The sequence below is a fragment of the Equus quagga genome, chromosome 19 (genome assembly GCF_021613505.1).
Source record: "Equus quagga isolate Etosha38 chromosome 19, UCLA_HA_Equagga_1.0, whole genome shotgun sequence".
In the NCBI taxonomy this organism is placed as follows: domain Eukaryota; kingdom Metazoa; phylum Chordata; class Mammalia; order Perissodactyla; family Equidae; genus Equus; species Equus quagga.
Genome location: NC_060285.1, coordinates 34256781 through 34274709, shown reverse-complemented (window position 1 = coordinate 34274709; position 17929 = coordinate 34256781). Strand labels below are relative to the sequence as shown.

At 33.4% G+C, this 17929-nt stretch overlaps 1 protein-coding gene across 1 annotated transcript in view; it reads left to right on the top strand.

The window, feature by feature from the left end:
- LRRIQ1 (leucine rich repeats and IQ motif containing 1) overlaps positions 1-17929 on the top strand; it is a 201435-nt gene that overhangs the window by 45710 nt on the left and 137796 nt on the right. Inside the window, exons 10-11 of the mRNA XM_046646524.1 lie at positions 15680-15873; positions 16411-16538. Of these exons, the coding sequence (XP_046502480.1) occupies positions 15680-15873; positions 16411-16538 (322 nt within the window). The remainder of the gene's footprint in view (positions 1-15679; positions 15874-16410; positions 16539-17929) is intronic.

Sequence of the window (17929 nt, the reverse complement as noted above, 5' to 3'; positions counted from 1 at the left end):
CCTTTTTTTGGTTTGGTTGAGGATTCAAATTATTTCATTTTTCCTTTCTATTATATTACCAGTTATGTATTATTTTACTTCTCTTTTGGTTTACTGTAGATATTATATCATGCCTTCTTGATTTAGCAAATCTAAATTTATTTGATACTTTCCTCTTTTTCCAAGGCAATACTGAAGTCTTAGAAAACTTAAAGTTTATTTACTCCCTCCCGACTTAATGTGCTATTATTATCATGTGTTTTAAATGTATGTGTTTGGAATATCTTAGACATTATTATTTTATAAAGTCATTAACATTTAGAGTCACCCACTTTTTTTAAACCTTTCCATTGTTCTTTATTCCACCTTTCATCTACAATATTCCTTCCACCTGCAGAATATGCATGAGTATTTTCTTTACTACAGGTATGCTGAAGATGAATTCTTTCAGATTTTATTTGATTGAGTATGGTTTAACATATATATGTATATGTATACACACTCACATGTGTGTATGTATTTTGAGATATAGACTTACCATTTGGCATGTCTTTTCTGCATTGTGAACATGTTCCATTTTATTTTAGCTTTTCTCAATTAGGTTGATATACATCAACCCAATTACTGATCTTTGAAAGATAATTTTTTTCTCATTTTAAGATTTTTCTTTTTGTCCATTATTTTCTTCAGTTTACTCTGATGTTTCTACTTGTGGTTACCTTGGTATTCACCCTGCCTGAATTGTGCCTCTTAAATCTATGGCTTGGCATTTTTATTCAGTGTTGAAAAGTTCTGAGCCATCATTTCTTTATATAGACCAATAGATCTATATTATCTATATGCCTAGACATACTCTTACAATTTTCTCATATTTCTTTTGCCTCTATGCATCACTCTGGATATTTTCTTTCTTTCTTTCTTTCTTTTTTGGTGAGGAAGATTGGCCCTGAGCTAACATCTCTAGCCAATTTTCCTCTTTTTACTTGAGGGAGATTGGCCTTGAGCTAACATCTGTGCCAATCTTCCTCTATTTTGTATGTGGGATGCCACCAAAGCATGGCCAAATGAGTGGTATGTAGGTCCGCACCTGGGATCTGAACCAGCGAACACTGGGCTGCTGAAGCAAGTGTGAGAACCCAACCACTACACCACCAAGCTGACCCCTGGATGTTTTCTTGTACTCAAATTATGGTTCACTAATTCTCTCTTCAGCTGTGTCTAATATAATGTCCAATCCATCCCTGAAAGTCTTGTTTGTAGTTGTAGATTTTCACTTTTAGAATTTTTATTTGCTTTTATTTAGCATTCAATTCACATTTTTATAGTATCTAATATGTAAGTTTTTAACTTTTATTCTCTTTAATGTGCTTAATGAAGTTTTGTTATTTTCTGGATCTAATAACTTCATTATCTGGATTCTCTGTGGATGGTTTCTATTGTTTGTTGTTTTATCTAGTTTTTGTTCACATGATATTATCCCCTTGTTTTTTTTTTTATTACTTTGTAGTCAGAGAATACAAAGGAAATACAAAACTGTAGAATCATTTTGAGGTTTTGATGTTCTTTTCCTCTGGAGGTCTTTATCATTTAGAGCTGTAAGTATTAGCAATCTCTGTGTAGCTAACTCCGTATATTGGTATTGAGATTATTTAAAGTGTGGCCTCAGTACCTTGGGAGCCATTCTACATTAGGATTAATGTATAGTACATGGAGGTCCCAGACAAAGTAAGGTAGGGATTCATTAGGCCTCCTTCTCTGAGGAGAAGCCTGGAGCACAAATTTTGACCTCCTAGTGCTTTAAGCTGTCCTTTCTCAGAATTAATAAATATCCTGAATGATGTGCTCATCTCACTCTTCTGGAACTTAATCCTCTTATTCTGTGATACCATTTTAGTTCTTTAATGCCTTGAGCAGATATGTTTATATTTTGTCATTTTTTTCTAGTTATCAGTGGAAGACTTGTTTCTGTACTCCATCATTACTGTAAACAGAAAGCCTGTGCTACGTTTTTTATTTTTCTCCCTCTTGTCTCTTGTCTTCTTTTTAGTTGATTGGTATGTTTTTCCCCCTAGTTTTCTCTTTTTTCTCAATTCTTTTGCTGGATATATATTTTATTAATTTACTGCTCACCATAGAAATTATAAAATGCATTCATTTATCGCATCTTAATTGATATCTTTACCTCAACTTTCCTGACATATATGTTTGTTGTTCAGGATTTTAAATGTATTTTTATTTAACTCTTCAAGGAACAGATTATGGTTGTTTTATACCGTTAAAGTTTGGCTATATTTGCCCATATTTATTGCTTTTCTGCCCTTTATTCTTCTTTCATTTAAGATCTTATATCACTTTGCTTCTTCCTGATACAGATCCTTTAAAATTTCTTCTGGTAAGAGAACTAGTTGGTGGAAAATTCTATCAGATTTTGTTTGTATGTTGATGTCTTTATTTAGTATTCGTGTTTGAATCATAATTTAACTGGCTGTATTTTTCTAAGTCGAAGATTTTTTTTCAGTACCTTTTAGATATCATTCCATTGCTTTCACTGTTGCTATTAAAAAGTAAGCTGGCGGGGCTGGCCCCGTGGCCGAGTGGTTAAGTTCGCGCGCTCCGCTGCAGGCGGCCCAGTGTTTCGTTGGTTCGAATCCTGGGCGCGGACATGGCACTGCTCATCAGACCACGCTGAGGCAGCGTCTCACATGCCACAACTAGAAGGACCCACAACGAAGAATATACAACTATGTACCGGGGGGCTTTGGGGAGAAAAAGGAAAAAATAAAATCTTTAAAAAAAAAAAAAAAGAAAGAAAGAAAAAAAAAAAGTCAGCTGGCAGTTAAATTTCTGAAACCTTAAGGGTATTTTCTGTCTTTTTCAAGTATTTTTCTCTTTGTCATTGCTGTTGTGCACTTTTACTCTGATATGTCTAGGTGTGGATTTCTTTTTGCTTCATCCTGTTTAGTGTTTGATGCAATTATTGAATATGTAGCTTGCACTTTTTAATTTTCTCTATTTGTCAGCCATATCGCTTCAAATGTTTTTTCATCCTCATTTCATCCTCATTTCTTCTTCTGAAACACTGGATATATATTAGATATTCTGACTCTAGCCTTCATATTTCCTACATTCTATCTTACTATCTCTCTCTGCTGCCTCTAGGTAATTTCTACATATCTGTATTCTAGGTGTCAAATTCTGACTTGCTGTTAATCTTGGTCATTGAGTTTTTAAGTTCAGTTAATTCTAATTTTCATGTGGATCTGGTTTTCTAGAATTCGTTGTTTCTGCTAACTCTTACTTGTTGTACTTTATTTCATGTCATTTTTTTTGTCACTTGTTTTTTCCCTTGGAACTTAAGTTTTGTGATTATTCTTAGATATGGGATGAAAGTTTGTTCTTTAGAGAGGGTTTTTCAGATGCTGAGGGACACAAACAATCTGCAATCATTTGTGCTATATTTTTGGTGGAATTTCTCTGGCTGCCATTAGAGTGAGTTTGAGCTGCAAACCTATGGGAGAGTCAGATTATGCTTATTATTTTAAAAGGAGAATTTTTTTCCTCTTACTGAATCCTGAGATTTGAGATAGACAGTTTAATTTCCTGTCCTGCGGTTGGGTATAGCTGATTGGGGTTCCAGATTTATGTGGTATTGTCTGTTATACTTGCCTTCTCTTGGTGAATTTTGAATTTGTTTCCTCAATCTCTGAGGCTAAAGAAATTGATCTTTGTATTCAGCAGATTTAATGAGTTTTCTCACACTGAAAACTGTTTTTTTCTAATTTCTAGAAAAAATTGTCACATACCGCTATTAAGAAAATAAAACTGTAATAAACATAGCTAACACCTGAATAGAAATTTGAAAGTCTTTGAGGAATAACAAATGTAAAATGATAAACAAAATGTCCTCCTATATGAAGGAGGAATATTAAAGGTGAAAAAAGGTGGCAAAATAAGAAATCACTTAAAATGAACATTGTAACTATTCGGCTGATGATGCCTACTTTTCATGTGTAAATAAATGTACTTAGGGTAATGTTTAATTACCTTAAATTTTAAGAAAGTTTAGGTAATTAAGTTTAATTAAATGTTAGAAATTGTTTAATAATACTTGTGATTGAGTATATATAGAGAGATATGCTTTAGGCATATATTTTATATTCTAATATTAAAATAAGTTAACATTTTAGTACTACTTTTGAGGTGGTACAGCCAGAAATTTACCACTACTGAAATAGGAAATCAACTTGAATTTTTAAAAAGTACAATGATTTATAAGGAAAGCAACTATTGAAATGTATTGTTATTATAAAATTATAAAATAATGTTATTATAAAATTATAAAATAATCTTATGGTGAATAAAAATCATCCACATGTGAATTACTGGTTGGAAACATTCATTTTCAACCAATTTTCCTATAAACAATTTATTAAGTTAGGACATATTTAAAAACTCATGAAAGTGTTGTTAAGCAATAGAGCAGGAAATTATACGAAAATGTTTTGACTTCAAAATTTTAGACTATTTATTGCCTTCCTCATGCTAAAAATGGTAAAATTATCTCATTTACACTTCCATCTCCCCTTTCCAATTTTGTCAGTTATATATTTTTTGTTGTTCAGTAGTTTATTAAAAGATGTGCTTTTGATTAATCTATTTGAGACAATATTAACTCCTCTTTGAGAAAATAGAATAAATTAGGATATTTACACTTTTTCCAATTTTCTTCTCCCCTCACAATTTTTGGTTTTCACAGCAGGATTTATGACATCACATCAGGATTTATGAGTCTATCTGTATATCCTTTAGCAGCATTAGATCTGTATAAAAATGGATCAGTACCAGTCCCAGTCCCTTTCTTTTAAATTGAGGTCATAATAGTTTATAACATTGTGAAATTTCAGTTGTGTATTATTTGTCAGACACAGTATAAATGTGCCCCTTCACCCCTTTTGCCCATTCCCCAACTCCCTTCCCCTCTGGTAACCACTAAACTGTTCTCTTTGTCTGTCTGTTAGTTTATATTGCACATGTGAATGAAATCATACAGTGTTTGTCTTTCTCTGTCTGGCTTATTTCACTTAACATAATACCCTCAAGGTCCATCCATGTTGTTGCGAATGGGACAATTTCATCTTTTTTAATGGCTGAGTAGTATTCCACTGTATATATATATATATATATATATATATATATACCACATCTTCTTTATCCAATAATCAGTCAATGGGCACTTGGGTTGCTTTCACTTCTTGGCTATTGTGAATAATGCTGTAATGAGCATAGGGGTACATAAGTTTCTTTGAATTGTCGATTTCAAAGCCTTTGGATAAATACCCAGTAGTGGGATAGCTGGATCATATGGTAGTTCCAATTTTAATTTTTTTAGAAATCTCCACAGAGTTTTCCATAGTGGCTACATCTGCTTGCATTCCCACCAGCAGTGTATGAAGGTTCCCTTTTCTCCACACCTCTCCAACATTTGTTATTTTTTGTCTTGGTTATTATAGTCATTCTAATAGGTGTAAGGTGATATCTTAGTGTAGTTTTAATTTGCATTTTCCTCATGATTAGTGATGTTTAACATGTTTTCGTGCACCTATTGGCCATCTGTAGATCTTTTTTGGAAAAATGTCTGTTCATATCCTCTGCCTATGTTTTGATTGGGTTGTTTGTTTTTTTGTTGTTGAGTTGTATGAATTCTTTATATATTTTGGAGATTAACCCCTTGTTGGATATATGATTTGAAAATATTTTCTCCCAGTTGGTGAATTTTCTTTTCATTTTTTCCTGGTTTCCTTTGCCTTGCAGAAGCTCTTTAGTCTGATGAAGTCCCACTTGTTTGTTTTTTCTTTTGTTTCCTTTGTCTGTGTAGACATGGTATTCGAAAAGATCCTTCTAAGACTGATGTCAAAGAGTGTATTGCCTATATTTTCTTCTAGGAGTTTTATGGTTTCAAGTCTTGCCTTCGAGTCTTTGATCCATTTTGAGTTAATTCTTGTGTATGGCATAAGAGAATGGTCTAATTTCATTCTTTACGTGCGGCTGTCCAGTTATCCCAACACCATTTATTGAAGAGACTTTCTTTTCTCCATTGTCTGTTTTTAGCTCCTTTGTCGCAGATTAGCTATCCGTAGATGTGTGGTTTTATTTCTGGCCTTTCAATTCGGTTCCATTGATCTGTGTGCCTGTTTTTGTACCAGTACCATGCTGTTTTGATTGCCATGGCTTAGTAGTATAATTTGAAGTCAGAGATTGTGTTGCCTCCAGCTTTGTTCTTCTTTCTCAGGATTAGTTTAGCTATTCAGGGTCTCGTGTTGCCCCATATGAATTTTAGGATTCTTTGTTCTATTTCCAAGAAGAAGTCATTGGGATTCTGATTGGGATTGCATTGAATCTGTAGATTGCTTTAGGTAGGTGGACATTTTAACTAAGTTTGTTCTTCCAATCCATGTGCGTGGAATATCTTTCCATTTCTTTATGTCATCATCAATTTCTTTCAATAATTATAATTTTCATTGTATAGGTCTTTCACGTCCTTGGTTAAATTTATTTCTAGATATTTTATTCTTTTTGTTGTGGTTGTAAATGGGATTGTATTCTTGAGTTCTCTTTCTGTTAATTCATTATTAGAGTATAGAAATGCAACTGATTTTTGTAGTTGATTTTGTACCCTGAAACTTTGCTGTAGTTGTTGATTATTTCTAATAGTTTTCCAATGGATTATATAGGGTTTTCTATATATAAAATCATATTGTCTGCAAACAGAGAGAGTTTCACTTTTTCATTGCCTATTTAGACTCCTTTTATTTCTCCTTCTTTTTGCCTAATTGTTCTGGCCAAAACCTCCAGTACTATGTTGACTAAGAATGGTGAAAGTGGGCACATTTGTTTTGTTCCTGTTCTCAGAGGGATGGCTTCCAGGTTTTCACCACTGAGTATGATGTTGGCTGTGGGTTTGTCATATGTTGCCTTTATTATGTTGAGATACTTTCCTTCTATGTCATTTGATTGAGAGTTTTTATCATAAATCAATGTTGGATCCTGTCAGATGTTTCTCTGTGTCTATTGAGATGATCATGTGGTTTTTACTCCACATTTTGTTAATGTGGTGTATTACATTGATTGATTTGTGAATGTTGAACCATCTTTGTGTCCCCGGTATAAATCCCACTTGCTCATGGTGTATGATCTTTTTAATGTATTGCTGTATTCGGTTTGCTAACATTTTGTTGAGGATTTTTGCATGTATGTTCATCAGCAATATTGGCCTGTAAGTTTCTCTCTTTGGATTGTCCTTGTCTGGCTTTGGTATCAGGGTGATGTTGGCCTCATAGAATGTTTAGGAAGTGTTCTGCCTTCCTCAGTTTTTGGAATAGTTTGAGAAGGGTAGGTATTAAATCTTCTTTGAATGTTTGGTAGAATTCTCCAGAGAAGCCATCTTGTCCTGGACTTTTATTTTTCGGGAGTTTTTTGATTACTGTTTAATCTCTTTACTTGTGATTTGTCTAGTCAGATTCCCTATTTCTTCTTGGTTCAGTTTTGGGAGGTTGTGTGAGTCTAAGTTTATCCATTTCTTCTAGATTGTCTGATTTATTGGCATATAGTTTTTCATAGTATTCTCTTATAATCCCTTGTATCTCTGTGTTATCTGTTGTAATTTCTCCTGTTTCATTTCTAATTTTGTTTATTTGAGACTTCTCTCTGTTTTTCTTAGAGTCTGGCTAAGGGTTTGTTAATTTTGTTTATCTTCTCAAAGAATCAGCTCTTTGTTTCATTTATCCTTTCTACTGTTTTTTTCTGTTGTTTATTTCTGCTCTAATTTTTATTATTTACCTCCTTCTGCTGAGTTTGGACTTTGTCCTTCTTTTTCTAATTCTGTTAGGTGCAGTTTAAGACTGCTTATTTGAGATTTTTCTTGTTTATTAAGGTGGGCCTTATTGCTATGAAATTCCCTCTCTAGGACTGCTTTTGCCATATCCCATATGAGTTGGTGTGGTGTATTTTTATGCTCATTTGTCTCAAGATATTTTTTGATATATCCTTTAATTTCTTCAATGATCCATTGGTTGTTCAGTATCATGTTGTTTAGTCTTCACATATTTGTCACTTTCCCAGCTTTTTTCTTGTAGTTGATTTCTAGTTTCATAGCATATGGTCAGAAAAGGTACTTGATATGATTTCAATCTTCTTAAATTTATTGAGGCTTGCCTTGGTTCCCAACATATGATCTATCCTTAAGAATGTTTCATGTGCACTTGAGAAGAATGTGTATTCTGTTGTTGTGGATGGAGTATTCTATATATATCTATTAAGTCCATCTGATCTAGTTTCTCATTTAAATCCACAATTTGTTGACTTTCTGTCTGAATGATCTATCCACTGATGTAAATGTGGTCTTAAGTTCTCCTACTATTATTGTGTTGTTGTTAATATGTCATTTTAGGTTTGTTAGTAGTTGCTTTATGTACTTTGGTCCTCCCTTGTTGGGTGCTTATATATTTATGAGTGCTATGTCTTCTTGGTGAAGTCTCCCTCTTATCATTATATACTGCCCCTCTTTGTCTCTCATTACCTATTTTATCTTGAAGTCCACTTTTTTCTGATATAAGTATGACAACACCTGCTTTCTTTTGTTTGCCATTGGCTTGGAGTATTGTTTTCCATCCTTTCACTCTGAGCCTGTGTTTGTCTTTAGGGTTGAGATGTGTTTCCTGGAGACAGCATATTGTTGCATCTTGCTTTTTAATCCATTCAGCCACTCTGTGTCTTTTGATTGGAGAATTCAATCCATTTACATTTAGAGTGATTATTGATATATAGGGGCTTAATGCTGCCATTTGATCACTTGTTTTCCAGTTCTTGTGCATTTCCCTTGTTTCTCATCTTTTGCTTTTTGGACTATGAATTCAGTTTGGTAGTTCTCTATGATGGTTTTCTTCATTTTATCTTTATTTATCGTTTGTGTCTCTGTTTTGATTATTTGTTTAGTGGTTACCATGAGGTTTATATAAAAAATCTCGTAGATGAGAAAGTCCATTTTCTGATGGCCTATTCTTTCCTTATACTAAGCTGATCCCATCCCTTTCCTCTTCCCCTTCTAAGTTATTATTGTCACAATTTATTCCATCTTGTATTGTAAGTTTGTGGTTAAAATGACAAGATTATATTTATTTTTTATGTTTTCCTTACCTATATCTTTAATGTTGTTATTAAGTGCTTGCTAACCTGTTCTGATAGCTGCAATTTTCTCATTTTGTCTACCTATTTATATCCTTCCTCAAGGCCTTGTAAACCTTTTGTTTTCTTTTTCAAGTATGAGGGCCTTCTTGAGCATTTTTTGTAGCTGGGGGTCTTGTGGCGATGAACTCCCTTTGCTTTTGTTTATCTGGGAAAGTTTTTATTTCTCCCTCATATCTGAAGGATATTTTTGCTGGATAGAGTATTCTTGGCTGAAAATTTTTGTTTTTCAGAATTTTGAATATATCATTCCTCTCTCTCCTAGCCTGTAAGGTTTCTGCTGGGAAATCTGCTGAAAGCCTGATGGGGGTTCCTTTGTAGGTTATTTTCTTCTGCCTCGCTGTCCTTAATATTTTTTCTTTGTTGTTGACTTTTGCCAGCTTTACTACTATATGCCTTGGAGAAGGTCCTTTTACATTGATATGGTCAGGAGATCTATTAACTTCTTTCACTGGTATTTCCACCTTCTTCCTCAGGTTTGGGAAGTTCTCACCTATTATTTCTTTGAACAAACTTTCTGCTCCATTTTCCTTCTCTTCTCCCTCTGGAATACCTATAGTCTTTATGTTGCATTTCCTTATTGAGTTGGAGAATTTCTTCATTTATTTTTTGTCTTAGTTCTTTCTCCTCGTCCATCTGAAGCATATCTATATTTCTGTCCTCTAGACTGCTGATTCTCTCCTCCATAGTGTCAGTTTTATTGTTCAGAGAGTCCAGATTTTTATCTCATCCATTATGTTTTTCATCTCCAACATTTCTGATTGGTTTTTCTTTATAGTTTCAATCTCTTTTGTGAAGCAGTTCCTGATTTAATTGAATTGTCTATTTGTATTTTCTTGTAACTCATTGAGTTTTTTATCATAGATATTTTGAATTCTCTGTCATTTAGATTATAAATTTATGTGCCTTCAGGATTGAATGCTGGCACTTCTCATTTTCCTTTTGATCTGGAGTATTAAAATATTTTTTCATATTGTTTGATGGTGTGGATTTGTGCCTCTGCATAGTGATAGTATTTGTTTGCAGCTTCCACCTGCTGCCACTGGGTGGGAGTCAAGAGCTGTGTATTGCAAGCCTGCCACAACCCCAGCTCACTTGCTCACAGTGGCTGCTTTTCTACTGTATGCACAGGGGCTCTGGCCAACCAGCTGAGCTTGAGTGCTGGGCTGGGAGAGGGGTACTTTCTTTCACCAGTGCAATCTTGGAGGCATTCTCAATTTGCCCTCACTATCTGCTTTCCTTGGATGCTGGCTTGATGAAGACACCCTGGTAATAGCTTAGCCACCTCTACGTGGGGCTTTCCTACAGGCTGTGAGGGAACTTGGAGAGCAAAGGTGTTCCCACGAGCCCCGCCCATTCCCCCTCTACTCTCAGAGCCATGTGCAGTCATGTGCCCTGTGTCACTGCTATTGGGGGAGGGTGAGGAGATCCCCTTACCTCCTTCTACTTCCTCTAGGGAGTCCAGAACCTCCACTTTCAGAAGTATGGCTGCATGGGTCTCTCAGACATCTTTTGTGTTGTGTGTTGGCATATGAATGCTCTTTTCATTGTATCTTAGGTGGGAGAGTGTAAGAGAAGAGCTCACTCTGCCATCATGCTGATGTTACACACCCAGTACCAGTCCTTTTCATGACAACAGCTCCTTTCATGTTTTGCTTATCTGACTTACATAGTTCTTTAGTTCTTTTTAAGTCTTACTTTTCAAAGAAGGGCTAATGGATGCTATATTCCATGAATTTTTTCCTGTTTGAGAATATCTGGCATTGCCATCATAGTTGAATGAGAATATAGCCGTGCATTCCATTTTTAGGTCACACTTTCACTGGTACCTTGTGGATGTTACTCTATTGCATTTTGATATTATGTGTTGCTGTGGTAAACCTAGAAGCTAACTTGACTTTTCCCTCCTCGTAATTGATTTCTGCCTAGATACCTGAATAACATTTTCTTTTTCCCTCACTGATAACTTAACCAAGAAACATCTTATTGTCAATAAATCCACATAAGTTTTTTCTGGAATGTAATGTCCTTTTCAAACTACAGAGTGAGTTATCCTTTTATTTCTGGAAAAGTTAGTTTTTTATATATTTGAAAACTTTTTTGGCTTGGTTCTATTTTCCAGTCATAGCTGATTTATATTTTGGTTGATTTTATCTATCTTTCCCGTCTATTTTTATTTAATTAATTCAATCTATGTCTTTCTATCTTCTACTTCTTCACAATTTATTCTCAAAGTGATTATCTGTTTTTTGTGGACAATTCAATCTTTAGCTGTCTGTTCTGTACAATGATTTTTCTAAAGTATTTGTTAGTTCTGTCAGCGTGTTATTTTGGTCCATTTGTTTGCCTACATCTGCTGTTTTAATATCTTTGAACTCCTGTTACATTAAATTTCTTTAAATATTATTCCATAGCCCAAATCACTTTTAATATATTTTCTTCTTTCCCATTTTTTTCAGGATAGAATCCTTAGTGTATTAGTTATATATTGTTATGAAGCAAAGTACCTCAAAATGTAGCAATTAAAAACGAAAAGCATTTATTATCTCATATTTTCTGTGGGTCAGGAATCTGGGAGTGGCTTAGCTATGTGGTTGTGGCTCAGGGTCTCTCATGAGGTCAACCAGGACTGCAGTTATCTCAAGGCTCAGTGAGGCTGAAAGATATACCTCCAACCTCACTCACATGCTTGGTTGTTTTTGGCAGACCTTAGTTCCACATACTTTTTAGATGATTTCCTTTCCTTTTTCTCATTAAGCTAAGTTTTAGGTTATATAACCAATATATATTAATTAGTAATTAATAGGTATAACTTATGTATATATATTTTAATGCATATCCTCCATCACTGTTATAGTTAGGCCAGTGTTTTAGAGATCCTACTGAGTCTCCTTTTTCCAATTTCACTGAATTTCCTTTAAAACTTTCATTTTAAAATCTAAGAAGTATGCCCTCCTGTTCCCCCATTTTGGCTATATAACAAACCCTTTTGATGGATGACAGCATCAGGTTTTCCCAAGGTCCTTGTCCTATGCAATGCAATTGTAGATGTGTAGATTTTGTTTCAGGTTTACTCAATAGCTAAAAGCGTGTGTATGCAACTTAGGTTTTATATATAGTAATACATCATAGACATCCTTCTATGTCAGATTTCTTCATATTGAAGATTATACGTATTCATTTTATAGATTCTCCATGATTTATTTAACTATTCCCTTACTGATAGACATTTAACTTATCTCCATTTATTTGTTTTTAAATAATATGACAAGGAATTTCTCTATATTTTGCTTTACAAGGAATTTCTCTATATTTTACTTTACAGCTTTGTATTACTGTATAACGGATTCCTAGAAGTAGAAATGCTTAGTCAAATACCCTCAATATCTAAAGGTTGAAGTCATGGTAATTCCACCAGATTGGAATTCTAACAGATCATTGAGTAGACTAATTGTACTTTCTCTGCGTATTGATTGAAAATCATGGTGCCTTAATATTTGAAATTAGCTAATAAGCTCTATTTAATTCTTCCTAGCTTAACATGTCACACACTGATGGTTATTTCTTATGTATACAGACAGCCCTAAGGGGGAAGCATGTGTGCCATGTGTGAGGAACAGCAAGGAGGTCAGCATGTTAGAATGAACCAAGGGAAGGGGACAATAATAGAGAATGAGTTCAGAGATAGGGTTTTGTGGGCTATTTTAAGGACTTTGGAGGCCCTTCTCTCCAGTATCAAATTTCTAATAAGTAGTCTACACTCATTGTCTTCACTTCCATTGCACTGTGGCTTCCATCCTGATTACACCATTGATGCCTCTAGCAAAAGTCTTCAGCTGCTTCATCACTGCTACTGCAGTGGCCTATTTCAGACGCCTTTGCCACCCTGGCTCACACTGTTGACCGTATATAAGTTAGTGTAGGGAAAAATGCCTTTGATAATTGAAGAATATATATTATTTTGATTTTGTTTTTACTAACCACTCCCATCATCACAGAATTCTGTTTGCCTTTTCCTTTTTTCCTCTCCAAATTGTTTTTCTGCCTTATTGGCTGTTTCCTTTCAACTTCTTATGCCAAATACTTTACCTTTCCTCAGTGTGTAACCTAATGTTTCATTCTTGGTTTGTGTGTTGGCTGACCTTTGAAAAGTTTCACAAATGCATTCCACACTCTAAATAAGCTAATCGAAAATTCTATTTCTGGTTAGCTCTGAAAGACCTAAGAACAACGTTCATGGCTTTTAAAAATATTAAGCTTATGAAAATAGATTGTTAAGATGTTTAAATATTTGATAAATGACATTTTATTTCACACAGCTACAAATTTATGTTAATTAGAATTTCCTTCTACCTGGAATGCCTTTTATCTGCTTCAGTGGGTTAATCAATGTTCATTAGATGTGATCATAAGGTATGCTAAACTCCAAAGTATTTTCTATTTCAGCAGACTTTAAATTACATTGTACCTAATCTATATTTATTATTATATGTAATATATTATTTCTAATCCCTTGGAATTGATAATGTATAATTGATCTGTTTTAATCAAATACCTTATAGGGAAGAACAACTCACTCCTGATAACATCAGATAACAATTTTCTCTAAGTCATAATTGCTGTTATACATTACAGGAAAATACCCGTTCATTGAGCCTAGATAAATATTTAAAAATGTAAGATTACTGCCTGAATTTAAATTTCAGTCTGTCTTTTCATTTATAGGTCTTCTATGCATTTTCCTGCTTCTCTTAGATATTGCATACTTTATTTAACATTATAAGAAAATTTACTTTTTAGTATAAAAACGTATTCTTTTTTATGAGAAATAATCATCTGTAACATTAAGTTGCTTTATTTGACTTAAACTGTTAGAGAAACTGTGACTTTTAAATGTTATTTTTCTTGAAATGTATCTCTATGAAGTATTTTTACAATACACTCATAATCCTGAGTGATACTGTATATAATAATAGTATCTGAATTTTTAAAATATGCAGAATCAAGTTTTCTTGTGAGATCTTGGTAACATAATTTGATTCCTCCTTTTATTTCTTCATTTTTTGATACAAGCAGGCTGTCTGTCCTTTCTTTATGTAAATCACAATATGTAATCAAAAGACTAAATCTTGGGTTAAATGCTTTAAATTCCTTCAGGATAAATTTATTACATGAATTCTAGATATTCGTTTGTATACATAATTATGTTTCCTTCGAGATTATCCTTCAATTTACTATCAAATAAGTTTTGGTAAAAAAACTCATGTATATTCCAACATTTAATTGAAGAAAATATTTTGTGGAGGTTTGTCAAGAAAATCAGAATGAAGCTGAATTCTCCAAGGTTTAGCCTCAATGACTTGCATATGTACAATAATCACAGAAGACATTCTGCTTGCTGGTACTTACTCTAGACCTTAAAAAATACTTCCTTTTTCCAGAATTGCATATTTCGTGTAACACGGTAGTAGCTACAGAGAACATATATGGTCCAATAATCAATTTAAACAACATTTTCTAGATTTTTAATATCTTCTGTGAAACTTTTACAGACTTCCTTAGAGTCTCTTTCCAATGTTAACTCTGATGGCTTATTTAAACAACCTTCTCAACTTTTTCCTTATGACCTCTGAGCTATAGTCTAAGTGCCTTATTGTATTTCTTAGATAGTATCATATTGATTTTAAGTTTATCTAGGCAAAGAGGAGGCCACTTGTGACAATCTCGAAATACCAGAAGAATATGCTAATATTTCATTAATTTTAATACAATTGCAACTACTTCATTTGGGAATCTAAGGTAGCTATCTCAATGATAGAAAAATGGCATTCTAATGTTATACATTCAACCCTAAGCAACGATTCAAAATTCAAAGACCCTGAAACTGAGATGAAAACTTTTTTTTTTAAAGATTTTATATTTTTTCTTTTTCTCCACCAAACCCCCCTGGTACATAGTTGTGTATTTTTTTTCTTAGTTGTGGGTCCTTCTAGTTGTGGCATGTGGGACACCACCTCAGCGTGCTTGATAAGAGGGTGCCATGTCTGCACCCAGGATTCGAACTGGCGAAACCCTGGGCTGCCAAACTGGAGCCCGCAAACTTAACCAATCGGCCACAGGGCCTGCCCTGAAAACTTTTGTTTTAAAATGAGTCCTTCTATGTCTCCCTTGTTCCATTGTTATTTGAATATAAAACATTAAGTGCCCAATGTATGCCTTTTAGTATTTTGTTCAATTTTAAAGTGATATATGTCATTCAAAAATATATCTCTTAGATACAAGTTTAAATAATAATACATTTTACACTTACACATTTTTCACCAGGAAATTGGGCTGTCTTCACTTATAATAAGAAATATTGGGAAATATAAAGGTACAACTATTAAGAAAAGATTGAAACTCTCCTTTAGAGTCTGAAAGAATGTATGCTACAAGTGATTTTGGAAAATTTTTCTTCCAGGTGGCTTAGAATCTTTGAAAAATCTTCAACGACTAATTGTGGACCACAATCAGTTAATTAGTACGAGAGGGCTTTGTGATACTCCTACCATTATATACCTGGATTGCTCATATAATCATCTTACTGAAGTCGAGGGCATTGAAAACTGTGGATTGCTCCAAATACTGAAGTTACAGGGAAATTATCTAAGTGAGGTAATTGCTTTGAATTAGTTAATTTCTGTGATTAACACAATTTTTTTGATAAAAATATCAACTGCACGTTTTAAAAGCAATTTTGATTAATTTTTCTTTGTTCTTTTTTGCTTATCAGCTGTATTTGATTTCTAATTTACTTTAACACTGTTATGTACCTTCCTCTAAAAAGTATTCAACATAGTAGAATATTTTATAAGGAAATCTAATTTAACATTAGTTTTTCATAATACTGAAACATAATAAATCACAACCTTTCAGTTATATTTCAGTATATAAGTGAGACCAAACTTATCTATCATGAAATTCTAATTAAAATTTGTAAAAAGTACTTTTTATTAAAAAACAAATTCTAATTATGAAGTTAATTATTGAAAGTTTTATTCATACTAAAATTCTTATAATATACTTTGATTTATGGTATGCTGTTTACCAGAAAATGTCTGTTGTTAGTTTTGGTAAGTTTTATATTTTAAACGTGGTTAAATGACAACAATATTTTGCTTAATATAAGCTAATGGCCAAATTTAAATATAGCTTCCATCCTTGGAGAATCATGTTCTGCTAAGAGAATTGCACTTGAATGATAACAGCATTTCAACTGTGGAAGCATTTTCTTCATATTGGCTCCCTTTACTACAAAACCTGACGCTCTCTCAAAACAGGTAAAAATATACTTTGCTTAAGTTTAAGTGGAGTGAACGATTACTTAACATAAATGTGTGATCTTCATAACAAAGTAGAAAAGCTGTTCAGTGTTTCCGGTAATTTGATGAAGGTGCATCACAACAAATTATTACATATAGATAGAACTTTATAAAATTTAAAAAGTTAAAGTTGTGTACTGATACACTCTCAAATTTTAGTAGAATTTTAATTGTGACTTATCCTACTCATTTTCTTTCTTCTCAAAGATATACTTGTAGGAATCTCTCAGGTCAGGTTTGCTTATATTTGTAAAGAATATAGTCCTTGGAAATACAGGAGGTAGTTAATTTAATTCAGAAGGATGTCTCATTCTCTCAAGTGGTACTTATTAAGTCCTGGAAGAACAATTTTGAATCTGCTCTCAACTTCCATGTCTTTTTGTAACTGTTAAGATTGATTTAAATTCGATTTCCCTAAGGATATAAAGTAACACTTTAAAAAAATACCTTGACGTTAAATTGAGATGTGTACCTGCCACAGAAGATCCATTTGAAACCACCAAACATCTGGATCTTTGCAGAGAATAACTGTCTAAAACCAAAACAGGAGCACAATATGTGTATGTCTCCCTCCACTGATATTTCATTGAGACCTATTCACGCTAATATGATTAATTTGTTCATCAAAGGCACATGGAGTAAGGGAAAGAAACCACCTTTAACAAGAAATTCCTTCTTTAAGTTACACGGTTCCTACAAAACAAGTGAATAGGGACAATCCAAGGTTAATATATATGCCTCTTTTTTCCCCCAAAACTTAAAGTTTTCTCTCACTCTCTGCCACAATAGTGCTCATCCTTTCAGCATGTATGTCCCACATGATTTAATTTCCATGTATTAGACTATTGCACTATTTGACAAGTCAAAAACTGAATCTGTATTAAAAAATTCCCTCAAATTCTTTTAATCAGATCTAAAATATGGAAGTTGATTTGGTTTTAAAAGGACATTTATTCTAGAGCCAGCTCTAGCAGATAACACTGTTTAAGTAATTTGGGCCATCACAAACCCATTGAATCTTTTCACAATATTTTTCAGGTAAGAAATACAATTTCAATAGAAATCCTCAGGTATGCTTTGGACATATGTAGTAAATCACTCAGTAATTGACATATCTAGCGTATTTTGTAGAAATGGATCTCAAGCCACATTAATGAGCCTAATAATATTTAAAGAGATTAGAAAATATTTAAATCAAGAACATGTTTTGAAAAATAATGCCTTTAAGTTTTTTGGACAATTTAAATCATCAAAGAAATATTCTACTTTTAGAAGTTAAAAGTAGTAGTAGTTAATAGATTTTTGCCCTATCAATCTGGTATGACTAAGAATTATCATAAACAAGACTA